At 46.3% G+C, this 18,055-nt stretch overlaps 1 protein-coding gene across 2 annotated transcripts in view; it reads left to right on the plus strand.

Annotated features, from left to right (window-relative positions):
- The first annotated feature begins 474 nt into the window (after positions 1 to 474).
- The window catches only part of EFCAB8 (EF-hand calcium binding domain 8), a 57,813-nt gene continuing 40,232 nt past the window's right edge, over positions 475 to 18,055 (plus strand). The window contains exons 1-4 of one of the 2 annotated variants that reach the window (XM_025001193.2): positions 475 to 776; positions 1,249 to 6,772; positions 10,644 to 10,695; positions 13,237 to 13,405. In XM_025001193.2, the coding sequence (XP_024856961.1) occupies positions 6,684 to 6,772; positions 10,644 to 10,695; positions 13,237 to 13,405 (310 nt within the window). In that variant the 5' untranslated portion in view covers positions 475 to 776; positions 1,249 to 6,683. Of the gene's footprint in view, positions 6,773 to 10,643; positions 10,696 to 13,236; positions 13,406 to 18,055 lie in introns of both variants that reach the window. The other variant, XM_059893017.1, reaches the window with a different exon arrangement.

An 18,055-nucleotide genomic window follows, 5' to 3' on the forward strand; every position in this document is an offset into this window, starting at 1 on the left:
TCATGTCTTCTGAAATTTGTCTTGCCCTGGGTATATTCTTTTAGGTTCAAATGATAAGGTAGCCATGCATCTTCCTTAAATTAGGGCTGATCTTTTGAAATCCTTCACTGTTTTTTTCAGACGTGCTTATTTCTAAGGCCGTTTCTTTTTTCTCCATTCAAACAGTATGCTTCTAAGCCTCCTGACATTTCCTCACTTTTGTGTTACTGTGGGAGGGCTTTCAGAAGTGCAGGGCTTGGCCTCAATGCCATGGAGCTACTTCAGGCTGTTTCCTTCAGAGAAAATCTACAGGACAAGCTTGGTGGATACCATGGGGCAGTACTGTTTTATTTTTTCCCCTGAAAGTGTGTTTCAAAGTCAGTAAACACAGCCAATCTGTAACAATCCGAAATCATCTTTAAAAATTCTATACTCTAAGAAATGAGTTCAGAAGGTGAGGTGCTGCTATTTTCAGTATGAAATAAAAGTTAAATGGGCAGAAGGTAGTTTTCAGTATGATTTTTAGGGTACCGACCACAGTTATGGATGATTTGTAAACCAAACTTCATGATTTTCACTAGAATTACTTCCATGTTACTTCCTGTAGAAGTTAACAGTATGATGCCTTCACTGAAATGTTACACACCTTCAGAAGGGATTGGATACCATGTGTGTTGATAATCTATAAGAAGATACGTCCAGGAGTGCATGGAGTTTGTGAATAAAATGTTGAGTATTGTCAGCTGAGAAGTTACCTTGGAAAGAGTGAAGCTGATACTGTGTGTACTTCTGACCTAGTAAGTCCATGGGCCTGGGTATTTCGGCTGAGGCGTGTAGCATTGAAATGGGTCTCATTTAGGTTAGGTCATGGGTGCTGTGGTCTTGGATAAGCTGCTTGGTTTGCTTGGCAAGGCCTGTGCTGTGTGAGGGATGGGTAAACAGATGGCTGGGTTTGGATTTAGGACTCACTCGTGCTGGTGGTCCTCAGACTGACGGGTTTCAGAAATCACCTGTGAAACTTGACTGACATAAAATTTCTGATGTCCAATTGGCAGAGATTCTGAGTTAGGCGATTAGAAATCTGCATTTTACTATGTGCCTCAGATGACCTGGTTTAATGTAGTCTTCAGAGCTAATTTTGGTCGTAACCCTTATCTCTGCGAGCGCAAATGTAGCTGGCAGGGGGTGTCAGGTTAGAGTTCTTGTAGATTGCTTCTAGCTTTGTGACTTTTACGTTATTAATAATTGATCGCTTGTTCTGACTTGCAGAACAAGGATGACAATGGTGACTGCAGCGCCTCCCTCACCTGGTGCTTGCTGGCATCAGAATGAGCTGAGAACCAGAAAAGGTAACCACAGCGTTAGAAAGCACTGCTTGGTTCTTCAGATCCAGTTTGAAGCTTATGGATCAGAAAAGCTTAGGCCAGGGGTTTTGTATCCTGAGAATTCAGGCAGGCGATTCTTAGATAGGCTTTGAGTATTTTGTAAAATTATATGTAACAAGTACTAATTTTTTTTTTCAGCTTGGGCGATTGATGAGTGCAGCTCCTTTCTTTTGGGACTATCATTTTCATCCCTTTTTCCCCCCAAGTGAAATAATGGTCTAAACACACCTTTCACCTTCTTCTTTTGAATGAAGATTCGGTGATTCAGTAATTCAGATTCATTGATTTAAAGATAAGTGTTTTCTTTAGGATATAATAAGGTGTTGGAAAGGAAGCCGTTTCCTTTTGCTATAACCAAGATAAGTCTAGGGAAATTTTTCTTTAAGGATTGTTTTATGAGATTTGGTATGAAGAACTCCTTTTCTGAAGGTTACCCATAGTTCAGCATAGTCTACAAACAAAACCTCAGCTTTAGGCCTGATCAGCTTGATCAGATTAGCTTGCTGGTATGTGGGTGACCCAAATCTGACTGCTGTCAGCAGAGTGGAAGTGATTGCTTTGAGCCAAGCTGAGCCTGAGCCTGAGCCTGTCTGTGGTCAGTGTTCCTGAATCACCAGTCATTTTGCTGGTCTGGCACTGTTGCCATTGATTTAAAATCAGGCCTATATTGTAGTTTTGAATTCATACATTCCAGTTACAACGTTTTAAAACCTGATGAGTTCATGTGTATTTCTGACACTTGCTGCTCTTTTGTCAGTTTTCACGTCTGAGACTTGAGTACGCAGAGTCCTTTTCTGAAGGAAAGCCCACAGAAGTATTCTGTGCTTTTACACTGAACTTGACTGTTACCGCACATGCCTTCAGCCAGATTGTTAAGTAGCTAAAATTTGTGAAGGTCTGTTTCCCTTTTCTGAATTGGAAAGCAGTGTTACCTTAGCCTAGCGCACAGCTTTCTGTTGAGGTTGTGGTCAGGTTGCTTCACTAAATTCATTATCTAGATAAGCAGGTCTAACCTTAGAGTTGGAATTCTGGGCCCTTATTCCAGGACTATGTATATATACATAAAGAAATTTAAAAAATTAAAATAACCTATATTTCTTTTGAATTGGAGGCTCCGAGGTTCTGAAATGTAAAATGAACGTAGCCTTCACAAACATGTTTCTGGGGGTAGGATGAGAAAAAAAAAAAGAGACAGATCTTTATCTTGTGATCATAGGAAGAGCAAAGCAAGTTAGCCATCAAAGCCTAGAACTTCAGAAATGGTATTGAGAGACTTAGAATTACAGAGTGATGTGTTAGCTGTTTGATACTCTGTAAGACATCTTACCTTAAAAATTCAAAAAAAATTTTTCCCTTCTTCCTGGACGACTGAATATTTTTCAGTCTGTAGGAATTGGTGAGGATAGGGTGGATGCAGGTATGAAGGAGAGGAGAAAGAGCAGTTTACTGTATTTGCTGATGTCTTTAATTTTCATTTCTAGTGGGAGAATGAGATTTGGGAAGCCGCTAGTGAGGTTCAGTCCACCAGGCTAGGTCTTAACAAAGCTGTCTTTATGGCTCTTACTAGTTTCCAGCAGGGACAAAGATGGGTTTCTAAGACAACCTTCATGGATGATTCACAAACTGTAGTGTAGACTATTATAAAATTAAGCCAGGCTCAAGCATGCAAGTGGGGGGACTGAATATATAAAGGGAATATGTGACTGGAGCCCTTTTCTGACCTTTATCAAGAGGAACGAAGGAGAAGTGCTGTGATCAGGAGGCCAAGGGCCAGGAGTTGAGACCAGTGTCCTCCTCCAGGCCCTGCATGGTCTGCGGAGCTTTTCTTTGCCTCAGTTAGGAGATGAGTGAGGATTTTTTCCCTGGGATCCCTTCTGAGCCAGGAAAAATTACTTGGATCTGTAGAAGCCAGCAGGATACCAGAGCCAGCAAGAGTGGGAGAGTGCCCAGTTCCAGCAACTGTTGCCTCTGGAGGCCAGGTTTCATCAGTTAAACAATTTTGGTTCAAAAAAAAAGCACAATGTTTTTCAGCATCGGTGACATTTTGTGTGTGAAATTTTGAAAAAACTCGCACTGACAATGAAATGGTTTGTAAAGTGTACATCCTTTTGTGTTTTAATAAAAGTTTTCGACCCTGAAAGAAGAGATTTTGACAGGTGAAATAAAAAGTGGCTCAACACGTGAGTTTGGCTCTCTGCTGCCCCCGCCCTCCCCCCATAGGCTGCAAGCTGCAGGGAGAGCTTTGCTAATATGGCCTTTCCTGGCCCGCCATTTAGTGCAGGAATAGAAATGTATTGCTCCCACCAGATCTGTCATGGTTTATCCTTGTCTAATCTTGAGTGACCTTCAGATTTCTTTCCTCTCTTGCTTGCTTCACAGTTACTTTGTCACATTCTTATTTTACATTTCTCCTGATCGGGCTCATTTATATATTTTGGAGTAGTTCTAATGATTTTAAGATCCAGCGTACCTCAGGGTCATCTGGGTTTTTTGCATTCTAAAGGTTTCTCACCTGATATTGCCTTTTTTTTTTTTTTTGTATTTTATGTGTTTTTCTACAAAATAATGTGAGTTAAATATGTGTAATTATATATGACTGCTGTTTTTACTTTGAAATTTAAACGCTACCAAGAAGAATGGAATAAACTTTTTTTTACAGGTAGCTGTAGGTGAATCCCAGCTTGCCCCTGTGTGTGCCCCTCCCTCCCTACTAATTTTAAAGGCGGAGAGAAGAAACAAATACGTTGAACGAAATAAAGTTATTTTAAAACAAATTCCCCGAACATCTGTAGCTCTCTTGACTCAATTTTTGTTTTTCATTCTTTTTTGGAAGGAAGTGGGTAAGTAGATACTAAAACACCCCAAGAAGCTACTGTTTTCTTGAATCATGCATGGTATTTTGAAATCTTTGGTATTTGAACTGTGAATTCTCTCTGGCGGTGGGGTGTGGTGGGAAGAGCATTGTTTTAAGTGACATGTGAGCTGAGTTGTTGGTCTCAACTGAAGGTGTAATCTTAACATTCATTAATCTGGGTCCCCTGCAGTTCCCAGCAGTTACTGGCTTCTGTCTTGTTTATTTGATTTTGAAAAGGAAAAAGCCTCTCCTTAGCATCAAGTTGCACCTTAAAATTTTTGGTACATTTTATAAAGCTGAGGATACAAGTTTTCACTTTTGTTAACTTTATTAAGGAATAAATTAAAAAAAAAAGTATGTTAGGATACAACTTTTTAAAATTAAAAAAAATTTGGGGGGCCACACTGTGAATCATGAGGGATCGTAGTTCCCTGACCTGGGATTGAACCTGAGCCCCCTGCATTGGAAATGTGGAGTCTGAACCACTGGACCCCCAGGGAGGTCCCAGGATACAATTCTCGACATTTTAAAAACCGCAGTGGTAAAGCTGAAGAGAGCAGAGTTGGTACCACTTCTGAGCAGAGCGGGGCCACCTTCCCTGGATGAGTCAGCCATGTCCTTGAGTGCCCTTGAAGCCTTCCAGCAGCACCCATCCCAACTCCACTGTTAGGGAGCAGAGTAGGGTCTCCTTGGCATTGGCAAGTGATGCCCGAACTTGTAGGCATTGAGTAGGACTTTGCACTTTCTCCAGGATTGTTTTGTACAGAGGTTTTGTCTAGGAGATTTTTTTTTCCTTCAACACCTTTCCTCCTGCTTCTGTTTTTAAATGAGTTATTGATTATCATGATTTTTTTCTTTTTAGGTGGGGGTTTTCTGAAGTTTTTCTTACCTAAAAAATGGAATACATCTTAATTTCCCTGTTCGGATGTTTCTTGTTTGGGAAGGAAAATGATATTTATTGTGAATGAATCTAGCGTGTTTTAGACTTATGTAAAAAATGTGGATAAACATGGACAGCTGTAAGTAGAAATGATAACATTGGATTGGAAAATAAAAGCTTCAAGTCAAAGAAACAGTGGGGAACAGTCAACTGTAGCATCATCAGCTTTGTTTCTTTTTTTTTTTTTAATTTTAAATAAACCCTTCTAGTTTATTAATACCTAGTTTAATAAAACTGGTTTAAAAGACCTGCATCTTTTATGACATTTCATTGAGCCACTCTACTTCTCATGTTTTACAATATGATGAAATCTTTTGTCTTCACTGTTGATGAAATGGGAGCAGGAATTTTTTTCTGTCTGTGGGTGGTCTCTATGTGGTGAAGATCTGGGGAGGGGGGTCTTGGCTTAGTGGTCAGTTAACATTTTGGTAACATCTAGGTGATCATGAAATGTGACTCAGTGTGGAATCCATGTCCCTGGTTGAATTCTCCCCCAAGAGATTTACCTTTGACCAACTGACGCTGCTGAATTGTGCCAGGGTTAAGACTGAACAGTGCTGCCTCAAGTCCAGGCCTGCCATGAAGTCTGGGTTTATAAGACCCTCGTGTTACACACAGTTCTCTTGTCACCTTCCTCTGTTTTGGAGCTCAGGATTTCCCTGGTGGTCCAGTGGTTAAGAATCCTCCATGCAGTGCAGGGGACAGAGGTTCAGTCCCTGGTTGGGGAACTAAGATCCCACCTGCCACAGAACAACTCAACCCACGAGCCTCAACTCCTGGAGCCCTTGAGCTACGGTAACTGGAGCCCTCGAGCCACGACTAGAGTTGGTACGCTGCAACAAAAGACCCACCAGTGGCAGTGACGATCCCGCATCTGCAGCTGAGACCCAGTGCAGCCAGATGAAGACCTGGAGCTTGTGCAGCTCATGTTAGAGGGCTGCAGTGACGATCCTGCATGCTGCAGCTGAGACCCAGTGCAGCCAGATGAAGACCTGGAGCTTGTGCAGCTCATGTTACAGGGCTGCAGTGACGATCCCGCATGCTGCAGCTGAGACCCAGTGCAGCCAGATGAAGACCTGGAGCTTGTGCAGCTCATGTTAGGGGCTGCTGTGCCTTCTCCTGTCCCCCAACTGTGGGGCCAGTTGGCCTTCTGCATTTATCATTAGACTTGCTGGCATTTTCCATGGTTTCCATGGCAGGTGGGTTCTCCGTGCTGCCTTTGTCCTGTGGATTGTCCTCCACTCATATTTGTTCTGGCTCCAAGTACTGGAGCTCCTCCTGTCGGCTGTCTGCTCTCGTTCAACTTCATCAATAACAAGAATGTCTCAGATTGGATGAAAAATGGCCGCGTGGTAACGGTTTGTGGGATGGATTCTGATGTTCCATTTTGTGTTCTCTGTGTGGAATTCTATCTCATTTTCCTGGTTCTAAGTGTGGCCAACTGGCCCCGCAGTCTGTGGAGGCCCTCGGAGTTCCACAGCGACTTCACAGAGGAGCCACTCTGGACTTGGGGGTGGCTGCCAAGATGTCTCAGTCGAGGAGGAAGTTGAAAGCCAATAAGTCTCCGTTAAATACAACGAGCAGTATTAACTGGGGAGAGCAGATTGGGTCAGGGTGAGTGAGAGTCTGGGGTTAGTCTCTAAAACACTGGACCCCTGGGCCCTAAGATCCAGGATTCAGTCGTTCAGTTGTGTCCAGCTCTGTCACCCTATGGACTGCAGCACACCAGGCTTCCCTGTCCTTCATCTCCCGGAGCTTGCCCAAACTCCTGACCATCCAGTCGGTGATGCCATCCAACCATCTCATCCTCTGTTGTTCCCTTTTCCTGCCTTCAATCTTTGCCAGCATCAGGGTCTTTTCTGATGAGTCAGTTCTGAGACTCAAGGCCAGACAGGAGAGCTGAGCCTCTTTCAGCTGCACTTGGTCTTCAGTCACATGCTGCTACAGATGCTTACAAACGGCAAACCAGTTATTCTCCGATTGCCCGCCTGCTCCCCTAGTGGCAGTTCTAAGCTCCCACTCTTGTTTCCAGGTTTGTAGCACCCCACCCAGCGCCCCCAACCCCAGCCTCCTTCCTCTCATCTGCTCTCATCCTACATGGGTATTTAACTCTCCCGCTGAATCCTCTTTTCCTGCCAGTACTTCTCTCTGCTTCTTGTGCTTTGCTCTTGGGTATCATTAATTGTCCTCCACCAGTATTTTTTCCCTTTTGTGGTCTCAGTCCTTGAACACAAACAGCTCCGCTCTTCTGGTTAAACTCATATTTCTCTCATAAGACTTATAGTTTTGAAATAATAAAATTGTAAGTAGTTTTAAGAATAGTATAAAGAACTCCCCTTTGCCCAGTTCTAATAAGCAGGAAACAACATCAATATCACCTAAAAATGTAAAGGCATGTTTAAATTTCACTGATGGTCCTAATGGCCCTGAGACCTTTTGCTTCCCGAGTCTAGGATCCAGTTCAGATCACACATTGCCTTTAGTTGTTACCTCTCTGCAGCCACCTTTGATGTCCTTTAATCTTTGTCCTTCATGACACTAAGATTTTTAAGAGTGAAGCCCACTTACTTAGTAGAACGTCCTTCAATTTGGGATTGTCAGGTTATGGGTTTGTAGTGCAGAAGCAGTGGTCCAGAGTCCAGCACACCGTGAGGCATGGCCTTGGGCTCCCTCATGAGTGATGTTGACTTTAGTTACTTGTTAACCCAGACTTTAAAGCAAAAGAGAAACCCATGCTTGCCTTTTTAATATAAACGGGATGATACATGCGCCTTCTCTTAGTGCAGACTTTTTGTATTCCTTTATTCCTGGCCCACCTTTTTTGCCACACTGGACCCCTACTCTCCATGATGCTGATAGTTTTGTGTGTACTAACAGTACAGGAGCCCCTTAGACCCAGGCCAGGAAGGCCCCTGTTCTGAGCCAGGCAACCTACTCTGTCCCCTGTCTGACCATGTCCCTTTGTACTAGATGAGGGAGGTCCCAGGGGCTAAGAGGATGGCTGGTCAGCCCTGCTGGTGCACTGCCCCTCTTCCCGCACTGCTCTCAATATTGGAATTACCTGCCCAAATCCCTTTGAACCTGATTCCAGAGTCTGGGGGCCTATTCCTTAGTGCATCATTAAAACCTTTTTAAAAAATTCTTTTTATTTTTTGGCTGTTCCTTGCAGCATATGAGATCTTAGTTCTCCAACCAGGGATGGAACCTGCATCCCCTGCAGTTGGATGTGCGGAGTCCTAACCGTTGGACCACCAGGGAAGTCGCTCAGTGCATGCCTTGAGGGCAGCCCTGCCTAGGCTTGCGGTGGCCACGGAGCCGTGGAGGCATGGGATGTGTGGGTGTACGGGTGACGGTGGCCATCCACATGCCAGCATTTACAAGCTCCCCCCCCCCCCCCCCACCAGCAGGAATGAGAGGGCAGCAGGACAGAGGGCTTGGAGGCCTTCCAGGTCGTTATGAAAAGTATTTGTGGAGGCACGTGAATAGAATGTTTTATTTAACAGTATATTGATCTATGAACATTTTAAGTAACTAGACTTGCTGTGTGGACCAGTATTCTTTTGCCCTTGGCCCCGTAACTTAGGGGAGACCTCTTTACAGATGTGTGTATGTGTACACGCACATTCTATGTATCAGCACGCACCTATTCATCATCCTTTTGTAAATATTGGCCTCATTCTGTGCACTCTTCTTTTGAGTGTCTCCTGGAAACTCCCCCTGGTCGTCTGCTGAAGGTCTGGTTCATCCTTTGGCTCCTTGGGTGGCGTCCTGAGTGCAGGCGCACTGACTTACTCAGCATTCGTCTACTGAGAGGCGTCCGCCGTACCTGATGCTGTGAACGACGCTGCCGCCAGCATTCCTGTGAGCTTTCACAGATGACTAAATTGTACCCACCATTCACTCTTTAATCTTCAAGATTACCATGAATCTTTTCTGAATTAAAAAATAAAGAGAAACGCATGGTTTTATACTGTAGACATTCTCTTTGATCTCACCTGCCAGAAATAGCTGCCATTACCTCTGGAGTATATTTTTCCAGGCTCGCTCTCTAGGCATGTGCCAACACCTCCATGGAATATTCTTAACAGAAATGGACTCATGAATACACCTCTGCAGCTTTCTCACTGGTGACCTTGCATCGCCGTGTTCAGTGTCCTTCCTTATCACCGTGGCTCACTCTGGAGCATCCCAGACTTGAGTTGACTCACCCTGCCTTTTGTGTGTTTTTCCTGCTCTCTCTATCCCCTCAGTGTAGCCATTTTTCAGTCCCCATATTTCTAGGAACTTGCTTTTTATTTCTAATCATATAGCCCAGCATCACGTGCATTAAACCACTTCCCCTCATTATTTCCTTTCCTGGAAATGTTTCTGGCATTTCCCTCAGTTACTTGGTTCCTGGCTTCCAAGTCTCCTTTCCTTTGGCTCTTCTCTCCCCTTCGGTCCTTATATCTGGGCTGTCACCGAGACACGGTTTAGGTTAGGACGCCATTGGACGGTCATCTAGTCTTCTTCCTTCTCACTCCCCACATCTTATGCTGGTGAGTTTTCATAACTGCCCTTTGTCCTGTTCAGACTTCCTGGTGAAGGTATTTAAGATTCTGCTTCCATTTTTCTCCTCCTTCCTCTTGCACTATTCCTCCCCTCCCACCCAGGAGGACTTTGTCTAGCCAAACTGACTCATTTGCTGTGTCCCCCGAGCCTGTCTGGGACTCATCTCTTTCCTGGCTATTCCCCTGCCGTCCTGAAGTGCCCCCTTGATTCCTGCTGGTGGTACTTGCTGATGGGGTGGATGGATGCTCCTAATAACCCTAACACAACACTGTCTACCACCCTCTGTGGAGGTCCATTGACCCAGGCGGTGTGCCCTTTGTATTCTCAGAGCAGAGCTCTATGGAACAGACCTCTTCCACGCACTCGCACCTGCCCCCATGCTGCGTGCAGGGAGTCCTGTCAGCTCCCTAAAGAAGTCCTGCCTCCAAGGACATCGAGGGCTGGGCGTGGGGGTGCCCGTCGTGGAGAGTCAGGGGCTCTTCTTGCCCCACCTTTGATGAATGGAAACCTTTGACCCTCTGGAGACGTGCTTTCCTCGGACATTATTGCCCTAATCTGTGGATTACAGTTGGACCCCCCGCATGACCTTCTAAGCCTTTTCTACTTCTGTAAAATGGGTGACTCCCTTTAGGAAGCTGCTGGCATGAAGCCAGGAGTATAGTAACCTGAGAAGCCTCAGGTCATCAGGAAGACAGCTCTCCCATCAGCGGAAAGAAGGCTTGCAGGTATAAGCTCTGGAAAAGCTCTGTGTTGGAGGAGCCCCAATGGGACGTGGGGTGCTTGTCAAATGCGAGTTGGGGGTCCACAGGCCTGGGGCAGCCACCTTCTCCCTTGACCTTAACTTCTTTTCCATCCTCCTGTGATTCAGCTAGGTCAGCCTCCGCATGGTCCTTACAAAGATCAGAGTTAAAGCCACTATGATTCCCTATTCTAGGTCAAGAGCTGTGTCTTCTGAGGACTTAAGAGACAAGCCTCTGCCTCGAAAGGTAAGCAAATCATCAGAGTTGGTAATGGGAGGGGTATTCCAGAGCTGCCAGATAGCATCCACATCTGTTGATTATCAGGTTATCAGCCTCCGCACCAGGGGTTGCAAGCTTAGATATTTACAAAATGTTGATAAGTCTAAGCTGCAGTAGGCTGGTTTTGCCTTTTGAAACACTTTATGGGCCAAATGCAATAAATCTGAGGTCACCGATCTGTAGTATCTACTTGGACTCTACTTAATTTTGTCCAGCCACGTTGCGATAACGGTGGGGTGGGCTGTACAGAGTATTATCAAGTCAGATGAGTATGCAGTGTCCATTGTGTGCGTGGGGCTGGGAAAAGACAACTAGTGTAGATTAAATGAAGATAAATTTAAAATGCCCCGGCCTTCCAAGAGCCCACTTTGGTACTTCGCTGGGGGTATAGTGGTTAAGAATCCGCCTTTCAGTGCAGGGGATGTGGGTTGGTTGGATCCCTGGTCGGGGAACTAAGATCCCATATGTCATGGGGTAACTAAACCTGTGTGTCACAACTACTGAGCCCATGCACCCAAGGGCTGGTGCTCCACAACTAGAGAGGCCCCTGTGCTCCCAAACAAAGAGGCCGTGTGCAGCAGGGAAGACCCAGTGCAGCCAAAAATAAATAAATAAAGAGCTCACTGTGAGATGGAGAGATATAACAGTTCTCATGGATTGTGTGATACAATGTGGTGGGGCTTCACGTGTGTTCAGATGTCATTTTGTCTCACTACAACCCTGCAAGGTGGGTATTAGGGAGAGAGAGTCTCTCTGTGGCTCAGAGAAGTGAGGTAATAAGCCCACACTAAATGAGCCTGGGAGCCAGGCAGAATCCTAGTCCAGAGATCTGGGACTCTACCGTCATGTTTCCCACCATGCCTTGCTGCTACATGTATGGACAGGCACGCACAGGAGTCATGTATGCACGGCAGATAGGAACAAAGAATTTGGGAGCACAGAGGTGGCGGTGATGACTCTCACCTGAAAGTCACTGAGGAGCTCCTCGGAGGAGGTGCATTTGAGCCAGACTTTGAAGAATGGGTGTGACTTCACCTCTGGAATTGATGGTCTGTGTCGCAGATAGGGAAAGACGCGAGTAGATGTGGAATGTTAGCTGTGATTGTGGGGCGGTGGAGAGCAGTTGGTGTGCCTGGACCGGGGTGTGTGCAATGAAACTAGAAGCAGGTCAGAGCTGCATGGCAAAGGGCTTTGAGTGCCATGCTCAGGAGTTGATGGGGATGATGGGAGTAATCTGGAAAGCGTCAGCTGGGGTCAAGTCATGATCAGACTTGCCTTCCAGAAAGAAGATTGGCTCCAGTGTTGGGCAGTGGATTGGAAGGGAAGAACAAACCCTGGTCCCAGTTGGGGAAGGGCACAGCACTTGTCCCAGCAGAAGGCTAGGGCTTAAGTTGGGGCAGGGGTCGGGGAGGGGAAGGTTTAGATGTAGGAACTGGATTACAGTAAGAGGCAATATGAAGGTCAGTAAGAATGCAAGGGAGGCAGAGGGAGGGGCCAAAGTTGGTGCTGGGATGTCTAATCTGGCGGCTGCATGGCTGGTGAGAGAATTAACCAGCTCGTCTGCTGGGCTCCATGAAGGCAGGTCTCCACTCTGTTCACTGGTGTGTTCACAGTGTCTGGGACTCAACAAATGTGCATAGACCCTGAGTGAATGAGGGCAAGTTCACAGTTGGATATGCAGGTGGATGAGCTCTGTGGTTGGTGCACTTGGCATAGTGAGAGTGAGTAATCCAACCTCTGCTTGTCTTTGACTTTCTGGACCGATGTCTCCTTGACTGCCCAGCACCCAGAGCAGTGTATTTCAGTGGGCAACACTCAACAGTTATCACATAGTCCACACCTGGAGTCTTCTGGGAGAGGCAGCCTTTGATAACCTGAGCCTCCAGTAACCTGAAACAATGTGCTAAGTGTCAAAATGAGTCTCGTGTAGGGGCTGCAGAGCAGAAGTGTTGTGGAGGGCTGGGGAAGGCTAGGTAGGGGATGTGGAAGGTGAGCAGGAGGAGGAAGAAGCTGAGAGTCCCTGATGGCAGGGACTGCGTGAGCTGGGCTGTGTGTGCAGGTGATCTGATCTGACCTGGCGTGTCTGGTCTGGTCAGGACAAGATCGTGATAGCTGTGGAAGATGGAGCTGGACTCCTTGGGGTCTTGAATTCCGACCACTGAAGATGTGGAACTATATAGTTACCAAACTGAAGCACCTTATAAATTAGAGTCCTGTGATGTGTGAGGTGGGATCTTGGCTGTGGGCACTAACCTCTAAGCCTCAATCACAGCACATCTGTAAAAGAGGAGCAACAGTTAACTCCCCAGAGTCAGGGGATGCAGTCAGACCTTCCTTGGACTTCTTAGGGCTAAAAGTGGCTCAGACCTACTTGTTTGCATCAGTAAGTAACACACCATAACACTACGTACCCCACAGATGTTCTCTTTCAATAGATGTGCTTAAAGCTGTTTGGCTCTGGAAGTCACCCCTCTCAGAGCCTGGTTCTTGTCATCATCTGCGTTCCAGGTGTCCTTTGCAGGTGGACCCAGGAAGAGCAAAGAGGGTCTCAGCTCCCCAGCACCATCCATCTCTGTTAGCCAGACGTCTGACTTCCAGTATGAATCTCAGCTGTTCACTGAGGCACACCTGGCTGAGATGGAGAAGACATTTCAAAGTGAGGTCAACTCAACTGGAGGTGAGGCTATGTCATGGGCCCAGCCTTTGGCCTCTGCATAGGGTGGGACCCAGGACCCAGCCTGGGCAGAGGGTGCAGGCTGCATAAGCATTTTTGCATCCTGTATGTCCTTTAAAACTTTTCATCATTATGCTCTGTGAGTATTGTAAGCCCAGTAGAGGCTATTTGGGACCGAGGGAAAAAATACCCCTGATCTAGACACTTAGGTAACCACTGTCAGCATTTCAGCATGTTTGCACTGAACAATTTCATATGCATGACTTCCTGTCTATTGCTGTGTAACGGTATTTCTACAGAATTCATGGCTTAAATCAGCCCACGTTTACTATCTCACCATTTCAGTGGGTCAGGTATCTGGGCAGAGTTTAGCTGGCTCCTCTGCTCAGGGTCTCACTAGGCTGTGATCAAGGAGTCAGCTGGGGCTGCAGTATCAACTAGGCTTGATTGGGAAGGATTCACTTCTTTTTTTAAAAAAAATATTTATTTATTTATTAGGCTATACTGGGTCTTAGTTGCGGCATTTGGGATCTTTAGCTGAGGTGTGTGAACTCTCAGCTGCAGCACCTGAGATCTTTAGTTGGGACATGTGGGATCTAGTTCTCTGACCAGGGATCGAACCCAGGCCCCCTGCCTTGGGAGGTATGGAGTCTTAGCCACTGAACCATCAGGGAAGTCCTTGTGAAAGATCCACTTCTAAGTTTATGCAGGTTGTTGGCTGAATTCAGTTTCTTGAAGCTACAGGACGAAGGGCTCTCATTTTGTCCTGGCTATTGGAGGGCAACTGTCTTCAGCTCTTAGAGCTGCCCGGTTCCTGGCCCTCTGGGACTCACCAACAAGGCTGACTTCAACACTCAAGCCAGGCAGGGAGGTAGAAAATCAGCATGAGGTGCGCTGCCATCACATAGTCCTGCTCACACAGTCGCATACAGCCTGTCACCTTTGCCGTCTTCCGTTGGTCAGAAGCATAGGTTCCACCACACTCAGCGGGGTGTGAATGCTAGGAGGTCTGGGTCACCTTCAGTCTCTTTGCCCCAGATGACTACGTGTGTTTTCACATGTCTGTAACCGTACTTTAATTTCACACCCTCCTTTTTCTCTTAATGTTAATTTCTTAAGGGTTTTTTTTTTCATATGTTATGTGATCTGCTGAACCATCATTAGCAGTGAATGCAAGGGCTCCACTGGTTGACTAAGCCATTTCCCTAAATGAAACATTTAGTTTTTTTTTAAACATTTGTTTATTTGTTGTGGCTCTTGGCGTCTCTGTTGCCTCATACGGGATCTTTCCTGGCGGTGCATGGACCCTCTAGTGGTGTGCACTAGAGGGTCCGTGGAGCACACAGATCCTGGAGTACACAGTCTCAGCAGTTGCAGTGCATGGGCTTATGACATATGGGATATTAGTTCCCTGACCAGGCACTGAACCCATGTCCCCTGCATTGCAAGAAGGATTCTTAACTACTGGACCACCAGGGAAGTCCCCAACTTTTAGATTTTTACCAAGTTTAAATAACATTGTGAAGAACATCCTTTGTACATAAGTTTTTGTTGTTGTTTTTTTTTCTTTTCAGAGCTTGAATTTTCCCCTTGGGAAAATACACATAAAGCTTACTTATTATTCCTACTGGAGTTCTTTAAGGCATCTTTATTTCTATCCAGTAGACTCGGAGCACCAATGCTGGGGCCATGGCTACTTGCCCCGTCAGTTTGAGTTTGACAGCCACACTGTGATGTGGGCAGGAAGGGTAACAAATGGCCTGTTTATAAAGAGCAGAGTGAGGCTGGGGAGGGACCGTTTGTGTCTGACCTGAAGCTGAGATGCTTCCTCCTCTGAGCTCTTTGGGTGTTGGTGTTTGGCGGCCAGGAGGCGCCACCCCTGTCTTGGAGGACCCGACAATCACAGTTTTGGCCACAGGTTTTATTGCATTTTGTTTTGAACAGGTGATATATTCACACAGGTAAAAATTTAAAAAGTGCCATCACCTCTCCCTCTTTTTGAAGTAGACCACTAATTTTTTTTTTTTAACAATAACAATAACAGTAAAAATAACAGTATTTTTACAATGCTGATCCTAGGGAATGTATTAAGGGTAGCCAGGCTTCCCTGGTGGCTCAGATGGTAAAGAATCTGCCTGCAATGCAGGAGACCTGTGTTCGATCCCTGGGTCAGGAAGATCCCCTGGAGAAGGAAATGGCAACCCACTCCAGTATTCTTGTCTGGACAGAAGAGCCTGGCAGGCTACATACAATCCATAGGGTCGCAAAGAGTTGGACACGACTGAGCGACTCTCACTCCCTCCCTCCCTCCCTCCCTCCCTCCCCAGGGACATGATATTTTCACTTTTGTGCTCCAAGAGCTATTTTTAAAAATTGTGTATTTATATGGCTGTGTCAGGTCTTAGTTGCGTCATGCAGGATCTTTCCTGGCGGCACACAGACTCTCTCAAGTGGTGTCACATGGGCTTCAGAGCACGCGGCCTTCAGGAGTTGCAGCATGTGGGCCTCGTTGCTCCTCGGCTGGTGGAATCTTAGTTCCCCAACCAAGGATTGAACCCGTGTCCCCTGTGTTGCAAGGTAGATTCTTGACCACTGGACCACAAGAGCTATTAATGAACCATTCGTTCATTATACGTGTGAGCTTGGGTGAGTGTTTCTTTTTAGCAGCAATGTGCAGGGGACCTGACTGGTTCCCACAGTGTACCCATCCTTTCCAGGACACCTTTGTGTCTAGTCTCTTCCTATACTCAACAGTTTTTTTCAGTTCAGTTCAGTCGCTCAGTCATGTCCCACTCTTTGCGACCCCATGAACCGCAGCACGCCAGGCCTGCCTGTCCATCACCAACTCCCAGAGTCCACCCAAACCCATGTCCATTGAGTCGGTGATGCCATCCAACCATCTCATCCTCTGTCGTCCCCTTCTCCTCCTGCCCTCACTCTTTCCCAGCATCAGGGTCTTTTCAAATGAGTCAGCTCTTCGCATCAGGTGGCCAAAGTATTGGAGTTTCAGCTTCAACATCAGTCCTTCCAATGAACACCCAGGACTGATCTCCTTTAGAATGGACTGGTTGGATCTCCTTACAGTCCAAGGGACTCTCAAGAGTCTTCTCCAACACCACGGTTCAAAAGCGTCAATTCTTTGGCACTCAGTCCAATTCTTCTATTATAGTCTTCTATTATAATTCTTCTATTCTTCTTTATAGTCCAACTCTCACATCCATACATGACCACTGCAAACACCATAGCCTTGACCAGACGGACCTTTGTTAACAAAGTAATGTCTTGCTTTTTAATATGCTGTCTAGATTGGTCATAACCTTCCTTCCAAGGAGTAAGTGTCTTTTAATTTCATGGCTGCAATCACCATCTGCAGTGATTTTGGAGCCCAGAAAAATAAAGGCTGACACTGTTTCCACTGTTTCCCCATCTATTTCCCATGAAGTGATGGGACCAGATGCCATGATCTTAGTTTTCTGAATGTTAGCTGTTTTTAAGGAGAAGAATATGAAAATAATACGGCAGTGAACAATATATATAGGTTCTTAAACAGCAGTGAAAGGACTCTCCCTGTAGTGCTGTCGAGAGGAGTTTGTTCATTAATTCTGCACAAAGGCATTTTGACTGCCAGCTCTTCCCCGAGGGGACGGCTCTGAGCTCATGGGCTGACGTCTGTCTGATACACAGAGGGACCGTTACGTGTCACTCAAACGTGTAAAGCTCTTGGCAATCACTTCAGATGAGCAGGCTGGATCTTTCTTTAAGCACGGCACCTTTCGTTCAGCCTTTCATTTGTTCCTCAATCTAGCCTTAAGCGATGACAGTTGTCACTGTAGCACAGAGCTGGTTGTTTCATGAGGAGCACGGAGCAGGGTGAGAGCGTGACCCCAGATTGCTGGGAATGGCTCGGTGCCACCACTCACCAGCTATGTGACCTTGGGCTCACAGCCCACCTCTTTGTGTCACAGTTTCCTCATGCCCTGGCCCCCAGCCCCCACCCCCCACCCCCCGCCACCATCAGCCAGTCAGTGTGAATAAACTCAGATGATACTGGTACTCAGTCGTCATCATCACATCCCCCAGGGCTGAAGGAAACACTCAGGGAACAAACATCTGCTTCACGTAAGGACTCGGTCATGGAGGGATCAGGCTTAGCCCTGTACTCCCTGAGCTCACGGCCAGGGTGGTAATGAGGAAGGTCAGGGGGCAGCAGAACCAGGCAGGGTGGTGTGCCACCTCCTTAGAGAGTCTCTGGGAAAAGGCTTCCCTGTGGAGGAACCAGGCAGCACAAAGGCCTTGAGGTGACATGATGGCTGCAGCAGAGAATGAAAGGGACAGTGGTGGGAGGTGAGGTCCTAGAGAAGAGCCTTCAGGCCTAGGTGAGAGTTCCACCTCGGCCTGAAGTGCTTTTTTAAGTGCTTTTTAGAAGCACTTAAATAAATGTTTCTATTTATTTTTTTGGCTGCAGTGTGTCTTAGCTGTGGCACTGGGTATCTTTACTTGCGGTATGTGGGATCTAGTTCCCGGACCAGTGATCAAATCGAGGCCCCCTGCACTGGGAGCTGGACCAGCAGGGAGCACCCCATAGAGTGCGCTTTTTAAAGACCGTGATTATTTTTTAAAAACCTAGACAGGAGTAATTGACCCATCTGCAGA

The sequence above is a fragment of the Bos taurus genome, chromosome 13, assembly GCF_002263795.3.
Source record: "Bos taurus isolate L1 Dominette 01449 registration number 42190680 breed Hereford chromosome 13, ARS-UCD2.0, whole genome shotgun sequence".
In the NCBI taxonomy this organism is placed as follows: Eukaryota; Metazoa; Chordata; class Mammalia; order Artiodactyla; family Bovidae; genus Bos; species Bos taurus.